At 37.2% G+C, this 19,397-nt stretch overlaps 1 protein-coding gene across 2 annotated transcripts; it reads right to left on the bottom strand.

Annotated features, from left to right (window-relative positions):
* Positions 1-422: 422 nt before the first annotated feature.
* Positions 423-7,495, bottom strand: LOC103716638 (RNA-binding protein 24). 2 transcript variants are annotated; one of them, XM_039134019.1, is made up of 6 exons: positions 7,028-7,495; positions 6,510-6,642; positions 5,535-5,667; positions 4,939-4,975; positions 2,558-2,831; positions 423-1,864 (listed from the first exon to the last, which is right to left on the bottom strand). In XM_039134019.1, the coding sequence occupies exons 1-6, from the start codon at positions 7,208-7,210 to the stop codon at positions 1,752-1,754; spliced, it is 873 nt and encodes a 290-aa protein (XP_038989947.1). In that variant the 5' UTR covers positions 7,211-7,495; the 3' UTR covers positions 423-1,751. The 2 variants fall into 2 exon arrangements, with proteins under 2 accessions (XP_038989947.1, XP_038989953.1); XM_039134025.1 differs by having other exon boundaries at positions 423-1,884.
* Positions 7,496-19,397: the final 11,902 nt, after the last annotated feature.

A 19,397-nucleotide genomic window follows, 5' to 3' on the forward strand; every position in this document is an offset into this window, starting at 1 on the left:
CGTTGTTTTGCTTTACCTCACCTGCTGAATCACCTGCTGTATGGAAGAAAAAACCCTTTATAATATGAAACATTTAATTAAATAAGTATAACTTAATTAGAGGCATCACACTGTCCCCCATGCTCAAATCAATTTGTCTCACTGCCTTGATGAGAGTAGTTTTCAGCTATAATATTGGGGCAGCTTATAAAAAATTTCCTCTGGTGCTATGAGCAGCATCCATACCTTTTGCCCATTGACCACCACTGTTGTTGGTAGTTGGTACTACTAGACCCATTGGTGCTGCTTGCACTTAAAGCTTACGAGCAAATCTTTCTTCAAAATTAGAATGAACATTGCTTGCATGGGAATAAAAAGTGACATATTCTTTTCTAAAATAAAAGGACCAGTTAAGATATCATATCAAGAGCAGGACATCCATGTGATATGGGGGAAAAGTTAACTTTGATGTACAAGCACAGCAAAAAGGAGCTTTAAACTACAGCAACATCAGCTAAGTCCATCATCATGTGGCTTAGAATATAGATAACATCAGTTTGGTCCTAGAGTAGCATGCTTGCTTATTACAATCCATGTCTTATAAAAGTACACATAAAAGCATCAAAGTCTGTAAATGTAAAACAAGAGCGAGTGGGAGACAGATAGATAGACAAATAAAGATAGAGAGACAGACAGATGGAGAGAGACAGATAGAGAGCGAGAGATGACTCTTGGATCTAACCATGGTAGTGTTGGAGGTGTTAGAGGAGGTGGGACCCAAGAGACCAAAAATATCTCCCTGGGGTCTTGTTAATGAGGAACAGTTAGGGGTGGTTGGAACTTCAAAGCCATCAATGAAGTTCATCTGAAGTTGGTGGCAGGAGGTAGCGCTAAATGCCAAAAACAAACATTAGCACTCCTCTGATCCAGTCTTGGATTAAGGCTAAAACTCCCCTTGGAGCCTAGCCGCTTCAATGTACAGAATTGGTAACAAAGAGGGTTAGTGAAGGTATCTTACCTTTGCCTAGGTAAGTGAGTGGCTGGTTGCACTAAATTTTTATAAGTGAAGATTAGAAAAGTTGGTAGGTTGAGTGAGGAAGGAGGTTCTGAAGGTTGGAGAAGGGTCATAATTCACTAGGTTAAGAATTACTTCAGCCTGTCCAAGGCTAAGATTAGAGCTAGCATGGACTAGGGCTTGCCTTTGCCCTAGGGTTTGGCCAAATGCATCTTTCCTTCTTGAGGGATTTGACCCATTGGATGATGATGCCACACTTGCTTATTAGGTTATTTTTTTTTCACAATGCTGAGTCCCAGTTGGGTTGGTGTTACCTAAGCCCTCCTTGGGCTAGGCTTCACTGTCCAAGTCTTCTTTATCCCAGAGCCTCCTTGGCCTTGGGTTGAGTCCAAGTTGGGTTTTGTTTTAACTCAAAATCCTCCTTGGGCTAGGGTTAGAAGGTTTCCTGCGCATGGAGTGCCATAGCTGGTGAATGGTGTCATTTCAACACAACCCCACCCTGGGTTGTAGGTGCTTTGAGCCCATCCCTAGGGCTACAGCAAGATGGGAATTCTTCGGCCACCATTTAAACAAGTGGGACTTGGGACACTTCTCCAAACTTGGAAGTGGTTCTTTTTAGTCCCCCTGGGGACTAAATTTGAAGGGATGACCCTGAGGTCTAAAGTTTGTGTTAGAGATGGAAACAAGGGCAGACAAGCACAGGGAAGGAGCACGAAGAAAAGAGAAGGATGACGGAGATGGGATAATAAAACCATGGTTAAGCCAAGGATTGCTCAGGTGCTGTTGATGCGGTGAAGTGAGCAGGGATGAGTCTGTAAGGATGGGCAGCTGGAGTTGGCAGAGTTGGAGCTGAGAGAGCCATAGTCATGCCTGTTTTAAGGGAAAACACACTGTTAAAGATATTAGTACCACAAATATCAGATAGTTTGAGCCGCAATAGGCATCAAATTAAAAGGCATGCATGCATGCAAAGCATGATCGTATCTGTATGCAGTGCAATGCTTCAATAATTTTGTGCCTTAGAACTATAGGAAACCTTAGAGCCTATTTCTTTAAATTTCCCATCGAACAAGTTCTACGAGAATGCATGATAATGTGATTACTTGAACAAATAACGTACTTTCAGTAGAATAACATAGTTCTGTTTGCTTCGAAAAGAAAGATTAAAAAAAAGTTAATGCTATATCCAATATCATCACTGCAATAATACTAACATATTCCGAGCAAACGATCGAGAAAAGGAAAACAGAAACTGTAAATGTTTGCTTCCAAATTTCAAGCATTTTAATAGACTGAAAATCTGAAATCCGAAACAAAAATCTTTTTTTTTTTTTAACAAAAGGAAAGAAAGCTGAAAAGATATTTATTCAGTCTCGTGAAGAATGTTTTACAGGCCTATTCATGAATGCGCAATCTAAAACTAACGATCTTTCAACAAAACAATCAACATGAAAAAGCATGACATCGAGAAAAAAAAAAATGAAAACTTCTTCATAAGATGATAACATAGGAATTTGTTCAAGATCGCAAATCATCTCTAACAATATGAAGTTGGAATTCTACCTGCTTGTGCCGAGGGGGTCGGTGCAATGGATAGCGGGCCTCCATAATGTTGTGTTAGCCCAGTCAACCCTGCAGTTGAGGCCACTCCAGAGTAGTGGAACATCTGAGGATACTGCATGCCATAGCCATGTCCACTGCCGTATGTGGCTGGAGACCCACCTCCCTGACCAAACTGGAAGTAAGGGTAGAAGCCAGCAGTTCCAGTCACCATCCCAGACCCCCCTCCATAAATTGGATACTGGGCAGCTGCCCCTCCATACAAATTGTAATAATTCTGTCGATGCGAGGGACCAGACAAAAGTTCAGAAACAATTCCACCTATGTTCTATAATTAACGAACGATTCGACGCTGTTAATGAGCAATAGAAACAAACATTAGATGATGAATAATTCGAACGCAACGATCGATCATAAATAACTTGTGAGTAATCATAGAATTAGTAAACCATTTTTTTGCTCATTAGATTTACTGTACTATTAGAAAGTCTGCCCATCATTTAAGAACTTTCAAAATGATTAGGTAATGTTATGACCAAAGAACTCATCTTTTAACCACAATCACTATTATGAAAACAAGAAACACTTAACTGATGAAGCTCATCTCATACACAGGTCAAGTGTAGCTTAGCCAAAGTGTCCTTGCGATCGATTCGGTGCATTACAGTGCATCATGACCTACATTTGGGTCCACATTTTCTGAACCTATGTTGGTGTGGCTCTTTTTCTTTTGTGTCAAGGGACCATGCATGCATGTCTGGTAGTTGGATTTGGATAGAACGGGGCGAAACCATGTGCACCCTCACCTTTAATGGGCAACATATATAGACCCGGGAGAACAAGTTTGGACAGACCCGGGCCCAGATCATGTGCACCCGTACAAGGTAGCCTAACCATTGGATGATGCTTGTGGATAAATGGTACGCATATCCTTTTGGGAGTGACAATTCTCCAGTGCATGTAATAAATTTAGCTGTAAACATGGCAGTGTAGAAGCTGGACCCTAGTTTCTTCCAATGGTTGGTTGGTGGTTCTGAAGAGCCCCTCCATCAACTCTCAGATTCATATTCCAATGGTAGGATGCTGTATATATATATATATATATATATATGTGTGCCTGTATAGCTGTAGTTTTAAAGCTACATCAAAGTTATCTTGATAAAATTTAATTTGGAATATACTATTATTATTCTTTAATACATTAAACAGGTAAGGATGTTGTCAGAAATGAATTATGATCCAGTAGTTGTATGATCAACAAGTTCCAATATCATCGCTCGTAATTGTCTGGTGATCGCTATCTTTTTCTGTTAGAAATTCATGTCTTCACCAGTCTGATATGACAATCAACATGTACATTTAAAAATAACATCCATCATATGTTTAGTTTGCAGTCCTTTTCATATGTTTTGGTTGAAATGAGGGTAGTGATCCCTGTCGTTGGAATTATTGGATGGTTGCTTGGAATGTAAGTCGCAAGCATGTCTAATTAATTTTTCTGAAAAGTTTAGTTTCTCTTCTTGTTTTATGAGAATAATGCATTAAAAAAATTTCTTAAGACAATGTCCCGAAGTTTTTGTAATTCCATACTCATGCTTCTCTATTTTAGTTATATTATAGCTCTTCAAAAAGAAAGGTTTAATTTTGCAGGAGGAGAGGTTCGTTTCCTTAGAAAAAGCGAGTTACTAGAAATTATATTAAGTCAGACGAAGAGAAACCATTAACTTAAATAATCTTCAAATAATTTTTTTCCAAATCCAAGTTCTATTTGTTTTAGCTAACAAAATACATCACATTTCAAACACCTTGCCGCATTGCTGCTTAAACTTTTCTGCTATCTATGCTGGTATTGGAATTCTCAGGGCCATGGAACAGCTAGTCGGCACTTCTACTTTAGCCTAGAATTAGGTATTACTTAACCAGAAAATAATCAAAATTTTGATAAATATTTGCATATATTTTTTATTTTTTTAAAATTATATGATTAGCTCATACTATAAATGCCTTTATCACATGTGATATATTAATATAATAGATATGTGCACTAAATACGCATAACTAATCTTAGATACATACACTTATTTTGTGCCCACGTATTAAAAAGAAAAAGTTGTTTGAAGAGAAAAGGTTAAAAATTAAAAGATCAGAAGGGAAAAGATATATAGTATATTATCATTTTGAACACGCAGAGAAGGGGAGAGAGAGAGAGAGAGATAGTATTATCAATATGCTTGATTTTTCTAATATATATGTATTATATATATATATAAGGAAAACAAACAACAGAACTAGAGAGGATAGCAGACCTGTAGATTCTTCATATTCATTCAGTTAACAATTAATGCATTAAGAAGGGCAAATGGGAGGAAAGAAATAGAACAAACCATGGGGTAAGCGTATTCTGCGGAGTATGGAGAGTACCTGAAATTTGTATGGTAAGAAAACTGAAGGTTAGAAGTTTGCGTAGGTGCATGCCATCATATGCATGAAGATAGATGAGTGTGCATGATCCATGAAGGTTAAGGAAGGTAGTGCATCAAATTAAGATGCTCATGCACATGTATCGGGCTTCGTTGATGTTGTTGTTGCTTGTTGTGTGCGTGCGAGAGAGAGAGAGAGAGAGAGATAGCACCAATGCTAGCTCATACATTCTTGACTGCTTCGTGAGATTACAGCATAGATAAAATGAGATTACGGTATGTGTTATGTGTGTGTGAATGAGTGAGAGAGAGAGAGAGAGAGAAGGAAAGCATTCAAAGTCGTCTATGATGGATATAACTGTGCCCAAACTTATGGCAGCTTTAGAGAGAGAGAGAGAGAGAGAGTCACTGTGGTCATGTGTCATGGCTACCATTGGACCATCACCATGATGATGATGTACCATATGCAGTGTGGCATCCAAAGGCATGTGTATGTGCACGTGCAATGCATGTGCCTCTTTCTCTATACTTGTTCAGTTCCTTGAATCCGGAGAGCTTACCCATAGACATTATACGGGATTCCTTGCTGTATGGCATAATGAGGGAAGGTGGCAGGAGAAGGAAAGACAGTTCCCATCCCACCTTGAAGCCCAGTATGAAAAGATTTCGTCGCCCTAAACCTCCTGCTTCCCCCTGGAAGTTTGATTAATTTTAATACATTACAAACTAACCAAAACATAGCATTAACATATATAATCATGATAACAGCTTTTTTCTTGTGGCTAAAAAGCCGACTGCAGCAACAAGTTTGAATACTTAAAACCAGTCATGAAGGAGAGTACACTTTTGTTCAGAAAGAAATACTTCTATACTACTACTTGCAGTACGAGTATATCCTATTGCCCCAAATGAATTATGAATTCCTAGGATAACTAACATCTTGTACCATGCTCACCTCATCCACTTTTCTTAAAAGGAGATTCTTTTGAGACAACTGTTTCTTATTACTGTAACCCCAGGCTTGTGGTTGGGTTTCACTTAGGAATTTATATACAACATTTTTCTAAAAAAAAATAATAATAACTTGATCACCTTAAAGAACAATGCACATCTCCCACACCATGGATCCAAACAATAATTTATGTCTGATTGGAGAAAAAAAGCTCAATTTTGCTAACGTTAGATCGACCGCAAGTGAATCCACAAGTCATACTCATATGCTGTGCAAAGTTCTTTAGTTAGGATCAAAGATAACATCTAATGATCGAAGAAGCGAAAGAAGTCTATACACATGGCTTAATTTGGTAATAGTGTGCAATTAAACTCCTCCTAAGATGATGGATATCACCTGCCCCTAACATCGTGAAACCATGATTATGCTACTAGAATTATGAATAATTTAGATCTTTACTTGTTTCCGCCATTAGAGTCAGAAAACAAGCTAATTAAAGAGAGCGATGGAATTACTTTAGATGAAAAACATAGGCTAAGCTTAAAGAATATATATTAGCAAAAGATGATAGCGGTCCTCATACCATGTTGGGGCGTTGTAGGCCTAGATCTCTGAACACCTAGAGAAGCAAGGTTGCAATTAGCCCTCCTCCCATCGATCACCGGCGAGGGATCAACACAAGCTCTCATTGCAGCCTCAGGCTCACGGAATGTTACCTGCAATATAAATTGCAAAGAAATATATGAAAACTAAGAAAGGATTAAGCCATTAATTGATGTAAACAAAGAATATTGGAACAGACAATAATGGAAAAAAAAGAAGGTTTTTCTATTTTTTTAAAAAATATCAATTAATCTAGTATTAGATCTTGATTCCATGATGAACAAATTTTCCTCGAGTTATTGAATAAAGTCTTGGATCTTCTGAAAACGGGGGTGGACAAATTAGATCAAAATAATGAAACAACAAGCCAAAATATATAAAAGCAACATAAAAGCAGAAGAATAATAGCACATGGATACAATAAAAGGAGATAACATCGATCATATGCGGCCGGAAAAAGGTAAATAATAGTTCAGGGAAAGGGGAGCGAGCACTCACAAATCCATATCCTTTGGATCTCCCGGTGTTCTTGTCCGTGATCACCACAGCCTCCAAGATCTCTCCAAACTGCTCAAAATACTTCCTCATGGTCTCTCTTTGGGTCTCCCAAGCTAACCCCCCAACAAAGACTTTGGTGTAAGTGGTGTCTCCAAACTGCCCTGCTAAGTTTGGTGGAGTCATCCTCAAATCCAGAGAAGCCTTATCTCCTCTCAATCTCTCCCACCTCTCTCCCCTACCCTCCCTCCTATCTTTCCTCCAAAGCTGGCAATCTCTTCAAGGCCTAGACAACAGGTGCAGCAAGCGATCCGGATGGAGAAAGATGACGAGAGAGACCGATTAGAAGAGGAGTTTCTCCAAGTTTTGAGGTGAATTTGGCCGAGGATAGGGACTAAGGAGGGAGAGAGAAGAGAGGGAGGGAGGGAAGAAAAGCTAAAGGCAAGGAAAGGGAGAGACCGTAGGGCATAGCTCATATGACATTATATATACTCCCTTGGTGCTGCAGCTATCACTCATCATCCTTGTCCTATTGTCCAACCTTGTTGATATAATATTGTGGTCCAAACAATTAAATATCGAGTGGGGAAAACAACCATGTTGACTAACTTGCCCTTCAGTCTTCCCGACGATTTACGATATTACCAGAGCATGACGGCAACATGTCCTCGTCCATGGAGTGGCAAAAACGGAACGGGGAGATACGAACGGGGGCGTTAGGAGGCCACGGGAGAGTTCGACTGGAGAAAAAGTGTTGATCCGAATCTTTTATGCATAAACTATGGATTTGGAGCAGCCCAATCTAGGTGCTTTGCAAAAGCTACATGGTTGTTATTAGTGTTAGGCTATGATCACCATCAGGTGAAGTTACATAACTTCAAATAGTGCAACAAGTGGGCCGGGTCGAGCTAGGTTTGCGTCTGGCTTAACCGAAAATGAGTTCGATCCAAAATAGCTTGGGGTCTAATTCATGCACGAGCTAGATTTATCCATCACTAATTGAATGCATCGGTTCTAGGTCAGGCTGGAGTCGAGTCCGAGATTTATACTTAAATTCTTTTTGGTCCTCGATCGGAAAAAGTCTAAGCAGGATCCATTTAGCTCTATTGCGAGATCCATACCTACATTGTTTGGAGGTTAAGTAGATGTTAATTCGAGATCCATGCGTCAAACTATGGATTTAATCAAGCAATCAGGTTGGAACTAAGTTGGATTGGATATGGGTGAGATCCAGGGTTTTTTTTGACCCACCTGCATTCTTCCTCTTTAGCATGTGGGGACTGCTAGGTGAGTATGATGAGCATAGAGGCTAGGCTGGCAGCAGGGTACATGATGTCCTGTCATGATAGAATGGATGTTCATGTTAGCCCTCTCAAGTCTGACAGCTGTTCCACTGATCACTCACAAATCTTGAGCTACATGAACTTGGATTCACCCACACCTCATTACTTTGGCTGCAATAATGGAAATAGATAGATTGTTTTGTTGGTATCTGACCAAATTTGGCCATCAAATTATCAGTAACTACAGCAAGAATAAAACAAGCAAGTTACTTCCTTTGGGATCTCATATATATAGAGTTATCTTCACCAAAAATTGAATAGAAAAAAAAAAAAAAAGGAAGACTGGCAAAAGCTCTACTAGTGCAACAGAAGAATCTCAGGTAAAAGGACCCTGCTAATGATGATGTAGAGCCTTCCCATAGGCTACCACCATATCTACTGCCAGAGTGAAGCATAACAAGTAATATCTCTCATTAACTATATGAGATTCTTTTTTTTTTTTTTTAAGGTGAAACATATGTGCTACTGTATCATATCGGCTATGCTTAAGTGAGTATTAAATGTTTGATAGTTGAGTATTAATTATCTTACTATATGGATTTTTTAAAAAAAAAATAAGATAATCCTATAACTTTGCTTTTTGTCAAAGTTCAATTAATGCTATCAAGATCTTCCTTGCATGTTGAAAAAAAAATAGAAAATATCTTACAAATGGTGACAATCGGCTACATTGATTTTGTTTTATAAGAACTCAAACCCATATATTTGCTAAATAAAAGAACTCAGGGTCTTTAATTAACTGATGTAAGATTCAGATTTAAGTTTGAAAGACAAGTTGGAGTTCGAGGCAATAGGGTTTGACTAGTAGGAGGGTGGAAAGTGGAGACAAGATGAGTGTGACTGAGTGGTTGAATTATGAGCGTACAAGCAGTTGGTGACTGTGTGAAAATGGTGCTGAATGTTGAATACAGGGTGACTACACAATTTGTCATTGTAGGAGGAAGAGTGAGCCCTTCTCATTCTAGAGAGAGGTTTCTTGCCTCACTAATTGCCACTATTTTCTCTCTCTCTCTCTCTCCAACCACCACCCCATCTGGCCAACCTTCCTTGACCGAAAGAAGAGAACCAATGGTTTACATATTCATATATATCTCTCAATTCATATAGCTTAGCAAGCTTTTGTCTACTTCTTCATCTCGTAATTTTTTTTGATACTTTTTTAGAGTAAGCATTCAATTTTAAAACTTATTAGATGTCATTTGTATGATTTAGCTCCAAATATTCACATCAAATTAATACAAATATTCAATTCATCAGCCTCTGTATTATCATCTCCTTTTCTCCTAAAATTTTCAATAATATAAACTTTAGCTATCATCTTTACAGAAGCTTTTTCTCATATTTTTCCTTACATCCCTATACCATCATGAAGTAAAATGCCGATATCGCAATAAAATTACTGTTTTGTGCAACATCGTGCTGCATTTTACTTGAAAGCTATGATAAGAAATTAGTAAGATCTATGTAAAACTCAAGAAATTTCTCTTGGCTTGCAACTAATCTAAATCAAACTTGCACATCTTAAAAACTAATAGTTATATAATGTTCTGTCACACTACCACCAGATAACAAGATCATATGTTCTCTCTCTCTCTCTCTCTTTTATATTTTAATTAATATCTTTAATAGCCTAGGAAATTAAAAAAAATATCTTTTTAGCCACCTAGAGTGAAAGCCACCATTCGTTCTCCATGTGTTCGGTTGCTCATTAAATAGATTTAATTTTAATGTCAGGCGTAAAGAATGTGAAATGGTGGTGGGAATCAATTGAGGTCAAATATTCCTTCTTTGGTTTTTTTCTCTTGAATGATTTGGATTTTTATTACTTAATTAATCTCGTCAGAAGTCCGCTGTCGACGACGACCAGTTTGGCGGCGGGTGTAGTAGTTTATTAATTTAGTTGTGGGCAAAATAGTCATTTGGTCAAAGTTAGGCAGTTTCTTAAGCCCGGGACTCATTTTTTTCTGACCAAAAGGCGGGAAGCTGTTCCCGTAGGCTAAGGTCTTGACGCGTTTATCTAATCACGGTAGATGATTTTTTTTTTTCTTTTTGAAAGATAAAGAAGACCAGCTTGCACTATTTAAAGATGCATCACAGGATTTTTAATTTCTACTAAGTTGAGAAGTGGAAGTGTAAACTATTAGAGTATGAGCTGTTGGTAATATTTTACAAAACAAAATGCTATATCTTTTTCAGTAAATAAATAAACAATCATATTATAATTTAGATGAGCACATATTCTACTATTTTATGAATTGTATAGTTTGTTGCATGTCAAAGCAATTGAATAGTTTATATACCAAAAAGAAAAAAAAAAGAGCAATTGGATAAATCAGGATTTAAGGAGTCATAAAATTTTTTTTTTGCATGTATACGCTCCAAAATATATAAAATTATATGAATATTCTCATAAAATTGCCAGTTGCATATATACCCTCATATATAAAATACTTATTTTGCACGTATAGTCTTTTTTTATATATATATATATATATGTACCCATACCATCTAATATCATTAAAAATAAATGATTTAAATTCGAGGGAAAAAAGAGCAACTTTATAAGAATACACATGCAAATAGCAACTTTGTAAGAATATTCATGCAATTACGCATATTTAGGAGGGCATACATTTAAAAAAATCTAATCAAAATAATCAAAATTCAGTAACAATAATTCAGTTATTCTTAATAAAATAAGGTGGCAAAAAAGTTTAATATTATCATGTCACAAGATCTCATGTTAATATCAACTCTTACAGAATGACTTATGCTATTTTTACAAATTCTTGCCTAAAAAACAAACTACTCAATATTTACAAATTACTAAAAAATATATAACCAATCTAAGCATTTATAATTAATTTAAATTTGATATGCTTTAATCTTTTAAAAATAATGAAGAATATATAGATGCCATGTAATAAATAATAATAACTATATCGAAATCAAATAGAAAATAGCATTACCAAAATGATCACCTAATATTTCTATTTGACTAAGTCATGATCTTAAAATAGAAAATCGACAATGTGACGCAATCCTTTTTTGACTTGTCGATCCAACTGAATTATAAAAGACTAAACAAGTTTCAGACGAGTTTTTGATTTTTTTAATAAATTTTTTAAATGTATACTCTTCTAAATGTGAGAAATTATATGAATATTCTTGCAAAGTTGCTATTTGTGTATATACCCTTATAACTTTTTTTTTTGCAAATCTACCCATAAGGATATTTCATTTATTTTAGTTTTAAATTATTTATTTTTTAACGACGTTAGATGGTATGGATATATATTGTAAAAAAAAAAGAAGGATAAACATGCAAATAGAAATTTTATGAGGGTATTAATGCATTTTTATATATTTAGGAGGGTATACATATAAAAAAAACTTAATTATTATAAAATTATCCCATCAGCAACCACATATTATAACCTTCATATAAAATACTCTATGTTAGTCCTCTAAAAATTGGACTTTTGCATTTTTTTTAAAAATAACAATGATATTACAACCATCCAAGATTAAATTTGGAATCTTTCTACTAAATAAGAAGGCACCAACCTAACCCTAATTTTTTTTTTTTTTTTTTGTACAAAAGGAGGCAAAACCTGAAAATTAATATCTTACAAACTGATACTTCAAGTTTAAGGTAGCAAAATATACCAGATTGCCCAAGGAAGATGGTCCCCATCCTGCAGCACAATATCAAAGTCCCATGCATGCTTGGCCATCCAGTCTACCGTCTAGTTAGCTTCCCGGTAAATATGACTGAAGATAAAAACTGGGGCAACTCCTTTTCCATTGCCAAATATCCTTAAGAAGTAACAGCTCTGCACATTTGTAATTAAGATGAAGAGTTATTAATTCATCCTATAGCTGTAGTTGAATCTTCTCAAACCAGATCTGATCTACATGAAACTGAAGTACTGCTTGTCGAAGTTCAGCCTATTCTTCCGCACGCTCTATCATTGGCACTATGCATGGATTTAGCGTGAATCTCACTGCCTTTAACAGAGTATACCCTGTGCAGCAACTGCTGAATGATTATTAGATAAAGAGACATCAAGATTCATCTTTATAAAGAGGGATCCAACAGGGGAAAAAAAAAAAAAAAAAAGGCTGAAGAGGAAGTCCCTAAATGTTGTTCCCCAACAATACAAACTTGAGATGGCACAGACCAAACAATTTCCACTGATTGGCCAACAGTAGCAGAACTCAGAAATAGCAAAGCTGCTCTGCTTTGGTACTGCCAGCCCCTAAATAGTCGGATCCAGTTTTTTTAGAACAGCCCTGTATATATAGTTCTTTTACTTGATGAAGAAGAATGGAGAATCTGGGATTGTCCGGCCATGACGTGACCCTGAATAGTTCCAATCATCCGTCGTAATGGAAGTGAGAAAGGTTGACGTTTAGACAGGGAATCTAAAGGACTGAAAGCAGAAGCCAAGCGCATGGGCGAGGGGTATGAGGCCCAAGAGTGGCAGCGTCGGGGAGCGACGTGAGGTGATCGCTGATCCACGACAGCGTCCTTGTCCTTAATAGTGAGAGAATAGGGGAGACATACATGAACAGCCGTACCGTCCAAATTAAGTGTCATATGATATTATTATATCACTGCTGTCAAGAACGGCTGTTTGCACAATTATGAGTTGATAAATTATTCCAAACAAAGAACTCAGGATTGTGCGAATGTTGGGCCAGTGGGTTCAAGTCTCATATATTATAACAAAATCTTGTGAAAAACAGATAGAGAAACATATGCAAAGGTCTATATTTGGTTGGGGGAGTTAAAGATTTGAATCTTAAATTTCGTATCTTTGTAATCTTTGCATTTTTATCATCTCAACTTAGTAATATTTTAGTGGTATTAGGTAATTGCTAATTAAAAAGCAGTAAATATCGCATACATAATAGCCTCTAGCTACTAGGTTACATAATTGTGCACTAGGAATTTGAACTGTATTTTTTTGTTTGTGTGCGCGTACGTGCATGAAAGAAAGATAATTAACTCTACTTAATCTTTACTTTAATGTAAAAAAAAGCACAAAAGGGTCTACCAGAATAGGGAGGAGAAGAAACTATAAAATTTAGAGGTGGCAATCAGATCGGCTCAAACAAGAAACGGAACGGGTCAGAAATATGATAGATCAAAAATTTGTCTATCCAAGCTCAACTTATTTGCTGTACAGATCAAAAATTTAAATCAAATATGACCATTTTATTAAATATATAATCTAGCTTAATTTACAATAAGTTGAAATAAATTAAACGGATATGCATTGCCATCCCATAATTTATTCTCCTACTAACCTTACAGTTTAAAATTTTATAGGAAAAATCATCTTTTGACCTCTTAGCTTTTTATCATGCCCTTTAAGATAGTTAAATAATCCAATATATCCAATATCATCAACATGTGATATATCTGCTATAGAATTTTTTTTTTTTTGGATCTTTTCTAATTTCTAGCAAATTAATTACTTACCTCACATTCCAATAATCAATGTATTTTAAGCCAATTATGGCACAATGAAATACCAATTTAGTCAAATTTAAAATATGTTTCGGTTGGTTTCATAATTTAGAGATAATACTTATACAATCAATTGTGCTTGTATTTTCCCATCAAAAAATTTACTTGCATGCTACCAAAATTATTTCCATCACTAACAAATTCTGCAAGCAAATTTTTTTGATGGAAATAGATGACCGGTCGACGTTGATGCAAGCCATCATCATACTCAGAACAATGCTGGTGAGTGCCTGACTTGCAGGTTTGCACGTAGCCGGCAATCATACTGGTTCATGATACGATATTTCTTTTGGGCATTGCTCAAAGAGCGAATAATGCCAAGAAAACGTTGGTTGCTCTCAGGGCTCGTTTGGTTTGCGGAAAGCATTTTTCCTCCTAGGAATTATATTTCTAGAAAACAAATTCATAGGAAGAGGATGCTTATAAAAGTACTTTTGGGCATATTTGGTTGACCATGGAAAAGTGACAAATTTATAAAGTGCTTATGTTTGGTTGGCCATCTATTTTCATGGGAAAGTTATGTATAATTTCTATTATGCCCTTAATAAAAATTAGGTCTTTAATGCTTCTTTAATACTTCTTTAATGCTGAATGGACTTTTTAAAAAAATAATAAAAATGAAGTGATTTCCGCCTCATGGGAAAGTAACTTTTCCATGTTTCTCATGGAAAAGACTTTTCCATGAAATGTGGGAATTATATTCCCATGAGAATACAATTTTTCCGTCTCTCTCCTTTGAAAACTCCAACCAAATAAAAGGCATCTCATTACTTTCCCGTTGACCACATTTTTTCCCTTTTTTTTTTCCGCGAACCAACGAGCCCTTAGTGGGCATGCTGTCAAAGATCTTTTAAGCCTTCCCTACGATGAAGCCGGAATCAGCTTCGATAGTGTGCTTGATCAAAGCGGTCTTGCGTAGATGTCAAATTAATCTAAATCTGACTGCCATAACTCATGCATTCGCCTGCTCTCCTTGCTTTTAAAGCGATGGCTTTGACGTAACACAAGCATTGAGAAGGCAGGCAAAGGTGAAGCTGTAGGGATATGCACCACTCTCATGTGCTTCGTAAGCTAGAACAAGATGGCGGAGCCAGCGTCCATGGGGAGGGGCATGAGGGGAAGACGCTTCTGCAACCAGCATTGCATTGGAAAAAGCTCAATGGCAGCGGAAAATCCGAGGAAGGAGAGGAGTTGGTTGTTGAGAGTGGAGTCCTTGGAGCCCTTGACATGATCGAGAGCAGGGAGAAGTCGAAGTCAGCTCAGCCATCGAAATGAGCACGAAACGAGATGGTGGAGCTGGCGTACTCCTCTCTCCAGGAAGAATAGGAACAAGAGGGGAGCGAGGAAGACGAATAAAATATGAAAGTGATGATCGAGACATTTTGGTCGTTTATGGATTGGCTGTACGCCAACCACGTCTCAGAGGAAATGCAATGCCACTCGAAGATGCATTAAAATTCTTTAGAAAAATGCAGGGGTTTTCGTGCATGCAACGTAGCCAAAGTTGACGTAAATTTTCTCAATTTTACGTAGCAGCTGGAATAGAAAGCAAGTTAACTAATTAACGCAAACCAAAAAGTTCGTCGGTTGTACCGACTACTATGAACTAAAAAAACAGCATGTACAACCACTGATGTGGACCTCAAAATATTATCTCCAATAGAATTACAAGAAGGAAATAGTAGCTCCAATTCTCTATCCTTAACAGATAAAAAAAGCAATTTAAAAAACTTTACCTAGGGAAAATGGAATACTAGGAGTTTGCATGACAGTATTTTTATCACAAATATAAGATCTAGCCAAGCAGATGATGCTATTAGTAATTAACAGTATAAGGCCAACATGTCTTTTGCCATGGCTATCATGGCATCATCAGCCTTCAGAGGTGTTTCTTTGGCAGGGTACGATCATGTGGGCACCAAAGAAGGATTAATTCTAGCACGGTGCTGCCTTGGACCATGGTTGGTCCTAATGTAGAGGTGGTACATCAGGCTCGAGGACCATGCATGGCTGCACGCAATAAAGAGTTTCGGTGTGGTCCATTTATATACACTGTCCACATCACTACGTACGCACGATGACTTCTTTTAGGCATTACTTGGGCGTGGTGTTACGTGTAAGTGGATGATTGCTTGGGCTCCTTGTTTTAATTCTTTTAAGCGAGATGCAAATGGGCAGTGGGAGGTTTAGGAATATATTACGAAGATATAGATATAATAGGATGGCTTCGTAAATAAACAGGAACTTTTACCTTTTTCTAAGATCTCATATCGATATATATATATATATATATATATATATATATATACACACACCTACGTGTTGCCACCTGCTCATGCTTCTCAATCATGCAATTATTAAACATTCAGCAGTGCTTCCCTCAAGTGTTCATCTTGCGTATACGTGGCGACGTCTAGGTTTTCTTGAGTGCCCTGATGACCATCATCAAGAAAATAAAGGGATGAAAGAATAATTCTTGTATGTCCTAAATATATATCATCTAGTAGTCTGCAGTGCTGTAGTTTTGCAGCACCGCAGACTACTAGATGATATATTCTCTTATTATAATTCTTGAAAGAAAATATTCTCTTATTATAATGAACTAGATTTTAAGTTGCCTAATAGAGAAAAAGGGTCCAATATGTCTATTGAAATTCAGAGTTTTTGCTCGTTAGACTGATCTCGGAAGCTTGTTAATTAAAAGGACGATATAAAATTATCCAGCTAACCAGCTAAACACTATTGAAAAAGTGATGAATAAACTTATTCGATTAATGGATAAAAAGGGAACTTAATCAGGTTAAACTTATTTCTGGAGAGGGAAATTAATAATGTTAACCATCCAAGACCTTTTCTCCCTGTATACTTTTTTCTTTTACCACAACTTTATCCCAATGACCATGGGAGCTAGTAGGAACTAAACAGTAAATAAATTTATTCACTGGTTAGGTTATTTATACGGTTCGCAAGCCATTCAGCTTGAGTCCCCGACCACCAAGAAATAGTCCGTTTAAACTGTTAACGGTTGAGATCTGCTGGCCCACGGGAATCCAAGCACAGTGCTTGTACATGGGAACGATGGTGTAGCAGAACATGGGTGCACAGGGCCAAACTGGGGACCCCAGGGAGGGTGAGGGTGACGATACTGCATGCGCATGGGTCTACACGCAACTCAACCTTTTGCACCCCCGCAGCCATGCATTCCCATGATATCCGGCCGGCCATGTCCTCCTTTCCCGGCGCAAAAGCCACCGCCCAACTGCCGTCCACCGGGCCGCCACCACGTGCGGCGTACCATCCACCGCATGCGGCGACGACGACGGTGGTCCTAAATTCATCTTCGCCCGTTTGCATGCGCGCATCTCGGGGCGTCAAAGATTCTTGGGGGCTGGTTTCTATATATATATATATATATAATATCATGCGGCAGGGTAGCTGAGCTAGTTGATGGGAATTTCTAGGCACAAGAGAGGGTTGCAGAGAGGCGTTCCTAAAGCTAGAAAACATTTATGTGGAGGAAAGCTGCTACTATGGTACTGTTGTTTAGAGAATTAGAGGCAGCAGCTGTGACAAAGAGCTTCACGGTGTGCAGGCTGCTGAAACTGTAACACGCCAGAACACTGTGCTTGCTGGAGAGATTTAGAAGAAGAAGAAGAATGACAGTTATCTGCTTGAGTGCACAAGAATATAGGTCAGAAATGCAGTTGAAGATCTAGAGTTAAGGTCCTAAAGTGAGAGAAAATCTAATAAAATAAACATTTTATCTTTACTAAAATCCCAAAACGAGAAGGTCAAAAGAATTAAGACGAAATTAGTGTTGCAGAGGAGTCGGCGAGCTACATTTTGTTCGCCTATATGTATTCCTTTCAATCTATATAAAGTTGTTCAACCGGAGTAGTTGAACAATTTCACTCTAGTTTGTCCTTTCATATTTGCCCCAGTATTATGTTGCTTATTCCATTAAGTTTAATCTTGAAATAAAACATGGTGTTAAAATGAGGCATGCTTGAGTTTTTTTTTTTTTTTTTTGTAGGCATCCTATTGTTGTACATAATTCAGGCACTAATCGTTAACATGATTGGAGAATTCTCTTGAAAACGAACTCCTTGTTAGTTGCGTATTAGAGCAAAATTGTGTGTTCTCATGTGCTTGTAATATTAAAGAATCTTTGACACTTCTAGTTAATTTTAAAATATTTCCAAGAACGATTCGCTTTATTTCCGTATTCACAAAAAGGAAAGTGTTCTTTTTTCCCTAGTACTTGTTCTTTATAAATTTGCTACAATATCTTTTTTTTTTTTTTTTTTGGGGGGGGGGGGGGGGGGGGGGGGGGGGGAATTAATTAGATGGCAGAAAGTTTAAATTAACAAAAATCAAGGAGCGAGCGAGACTGAATCTATTCCACTAGCATCTAATATCTAATGATTTCACCGACTAAATTAGCCCCTTCCTCGTGTTTTCTTATAATTAATTAAGAACATTGTTTATATGTTCAATGACTTCTATATTACGTGCATCCATTACTAATATGTTGCATCAACTAAGATAAATGTGTGCGCCCTTTTGAGATCAAGGTTGGTGTAGTGAAGTCCAAAATAGACCATTTATTATTAAAAAAAATATCAATATGACAATAAAGGTATTTTTTTTATTTGCAAAGTCTCTTTAATCTAAGACTACAATTACAATAGATACTTGACTCTCAATATTTGTTGGTGACTAACTCTTGCATTTTGGATCTGAAGTGCCAAACATGTACATAACCTGCTAAAAAATCGTATGATCGTTCGCGCCCATTTCTTCATGTATTTGCTCTGCATCATACATGTAGCATAGGGGTACTCAAAAAACTCCACAAGGGTGCTTCTTCAAGCAGCTCTCTCCTTGGGATTTTTCAATTATTAATTTTGCTAGATGTTACTAATGAAATAACCTAATCCAAATAGCATAATACCCAACATTAGCCTTGCCAGTATTTGAAACTGTGGCCTCAAACATTGAATAGCTTATCATGGACAGTAGAATGTGCTGAAGTTCCACTAGCACATGTGGTCCATGCTAAAGTTCTAACTGTACGATGGATGCTTATAGCTATAGACTTGGTTGGCATTTTTTCCCTTTGAGATGCTTAAACTAATTAGCATTGCATATGATAATTAGAAATAACTAATAATTAAAAAGCTAAGCCTAACTCTCCTCATAAAAGGTGCATGCTTGGATAGATGCCACGTTCCTCATCATCATGAAAATGAAAGACTTTTGCTCATCTTCCTATCGCGCATGTTTGGTACCCCAATGTGACGCTCTCCATTTCGGAGATGAGCGAGAGCTTCCTATTTCCAAGTTGAGCGATGTGGTCAGGTATGCACTACTCTTTGTAATGCAAAATGTTTGATAATTTATGTCAAGATAGGAGTGAACACATGTGGTACCACTTAATTTACATCGGGTATCGGTGTATCTATAAATTGCAGTATAATGCAACAACTTG

Source organism: Phoenix dactylifera, chromosome 1 (genome assembly GCF_009389715.1).
Source record: "Phoenix dactylifera cultivar Barhee BC4 chromosome 1, palm_55x_up_171113_PBpolish2nd_filt_p, whole genome shotgun sequence".
Lineage (NCBI taxonomy): Eukaryota > Viridiplantae > Streptophyta > Magnoliopsida > Arecales > Arecaceae > Phoenix > Phoenix dactylifera.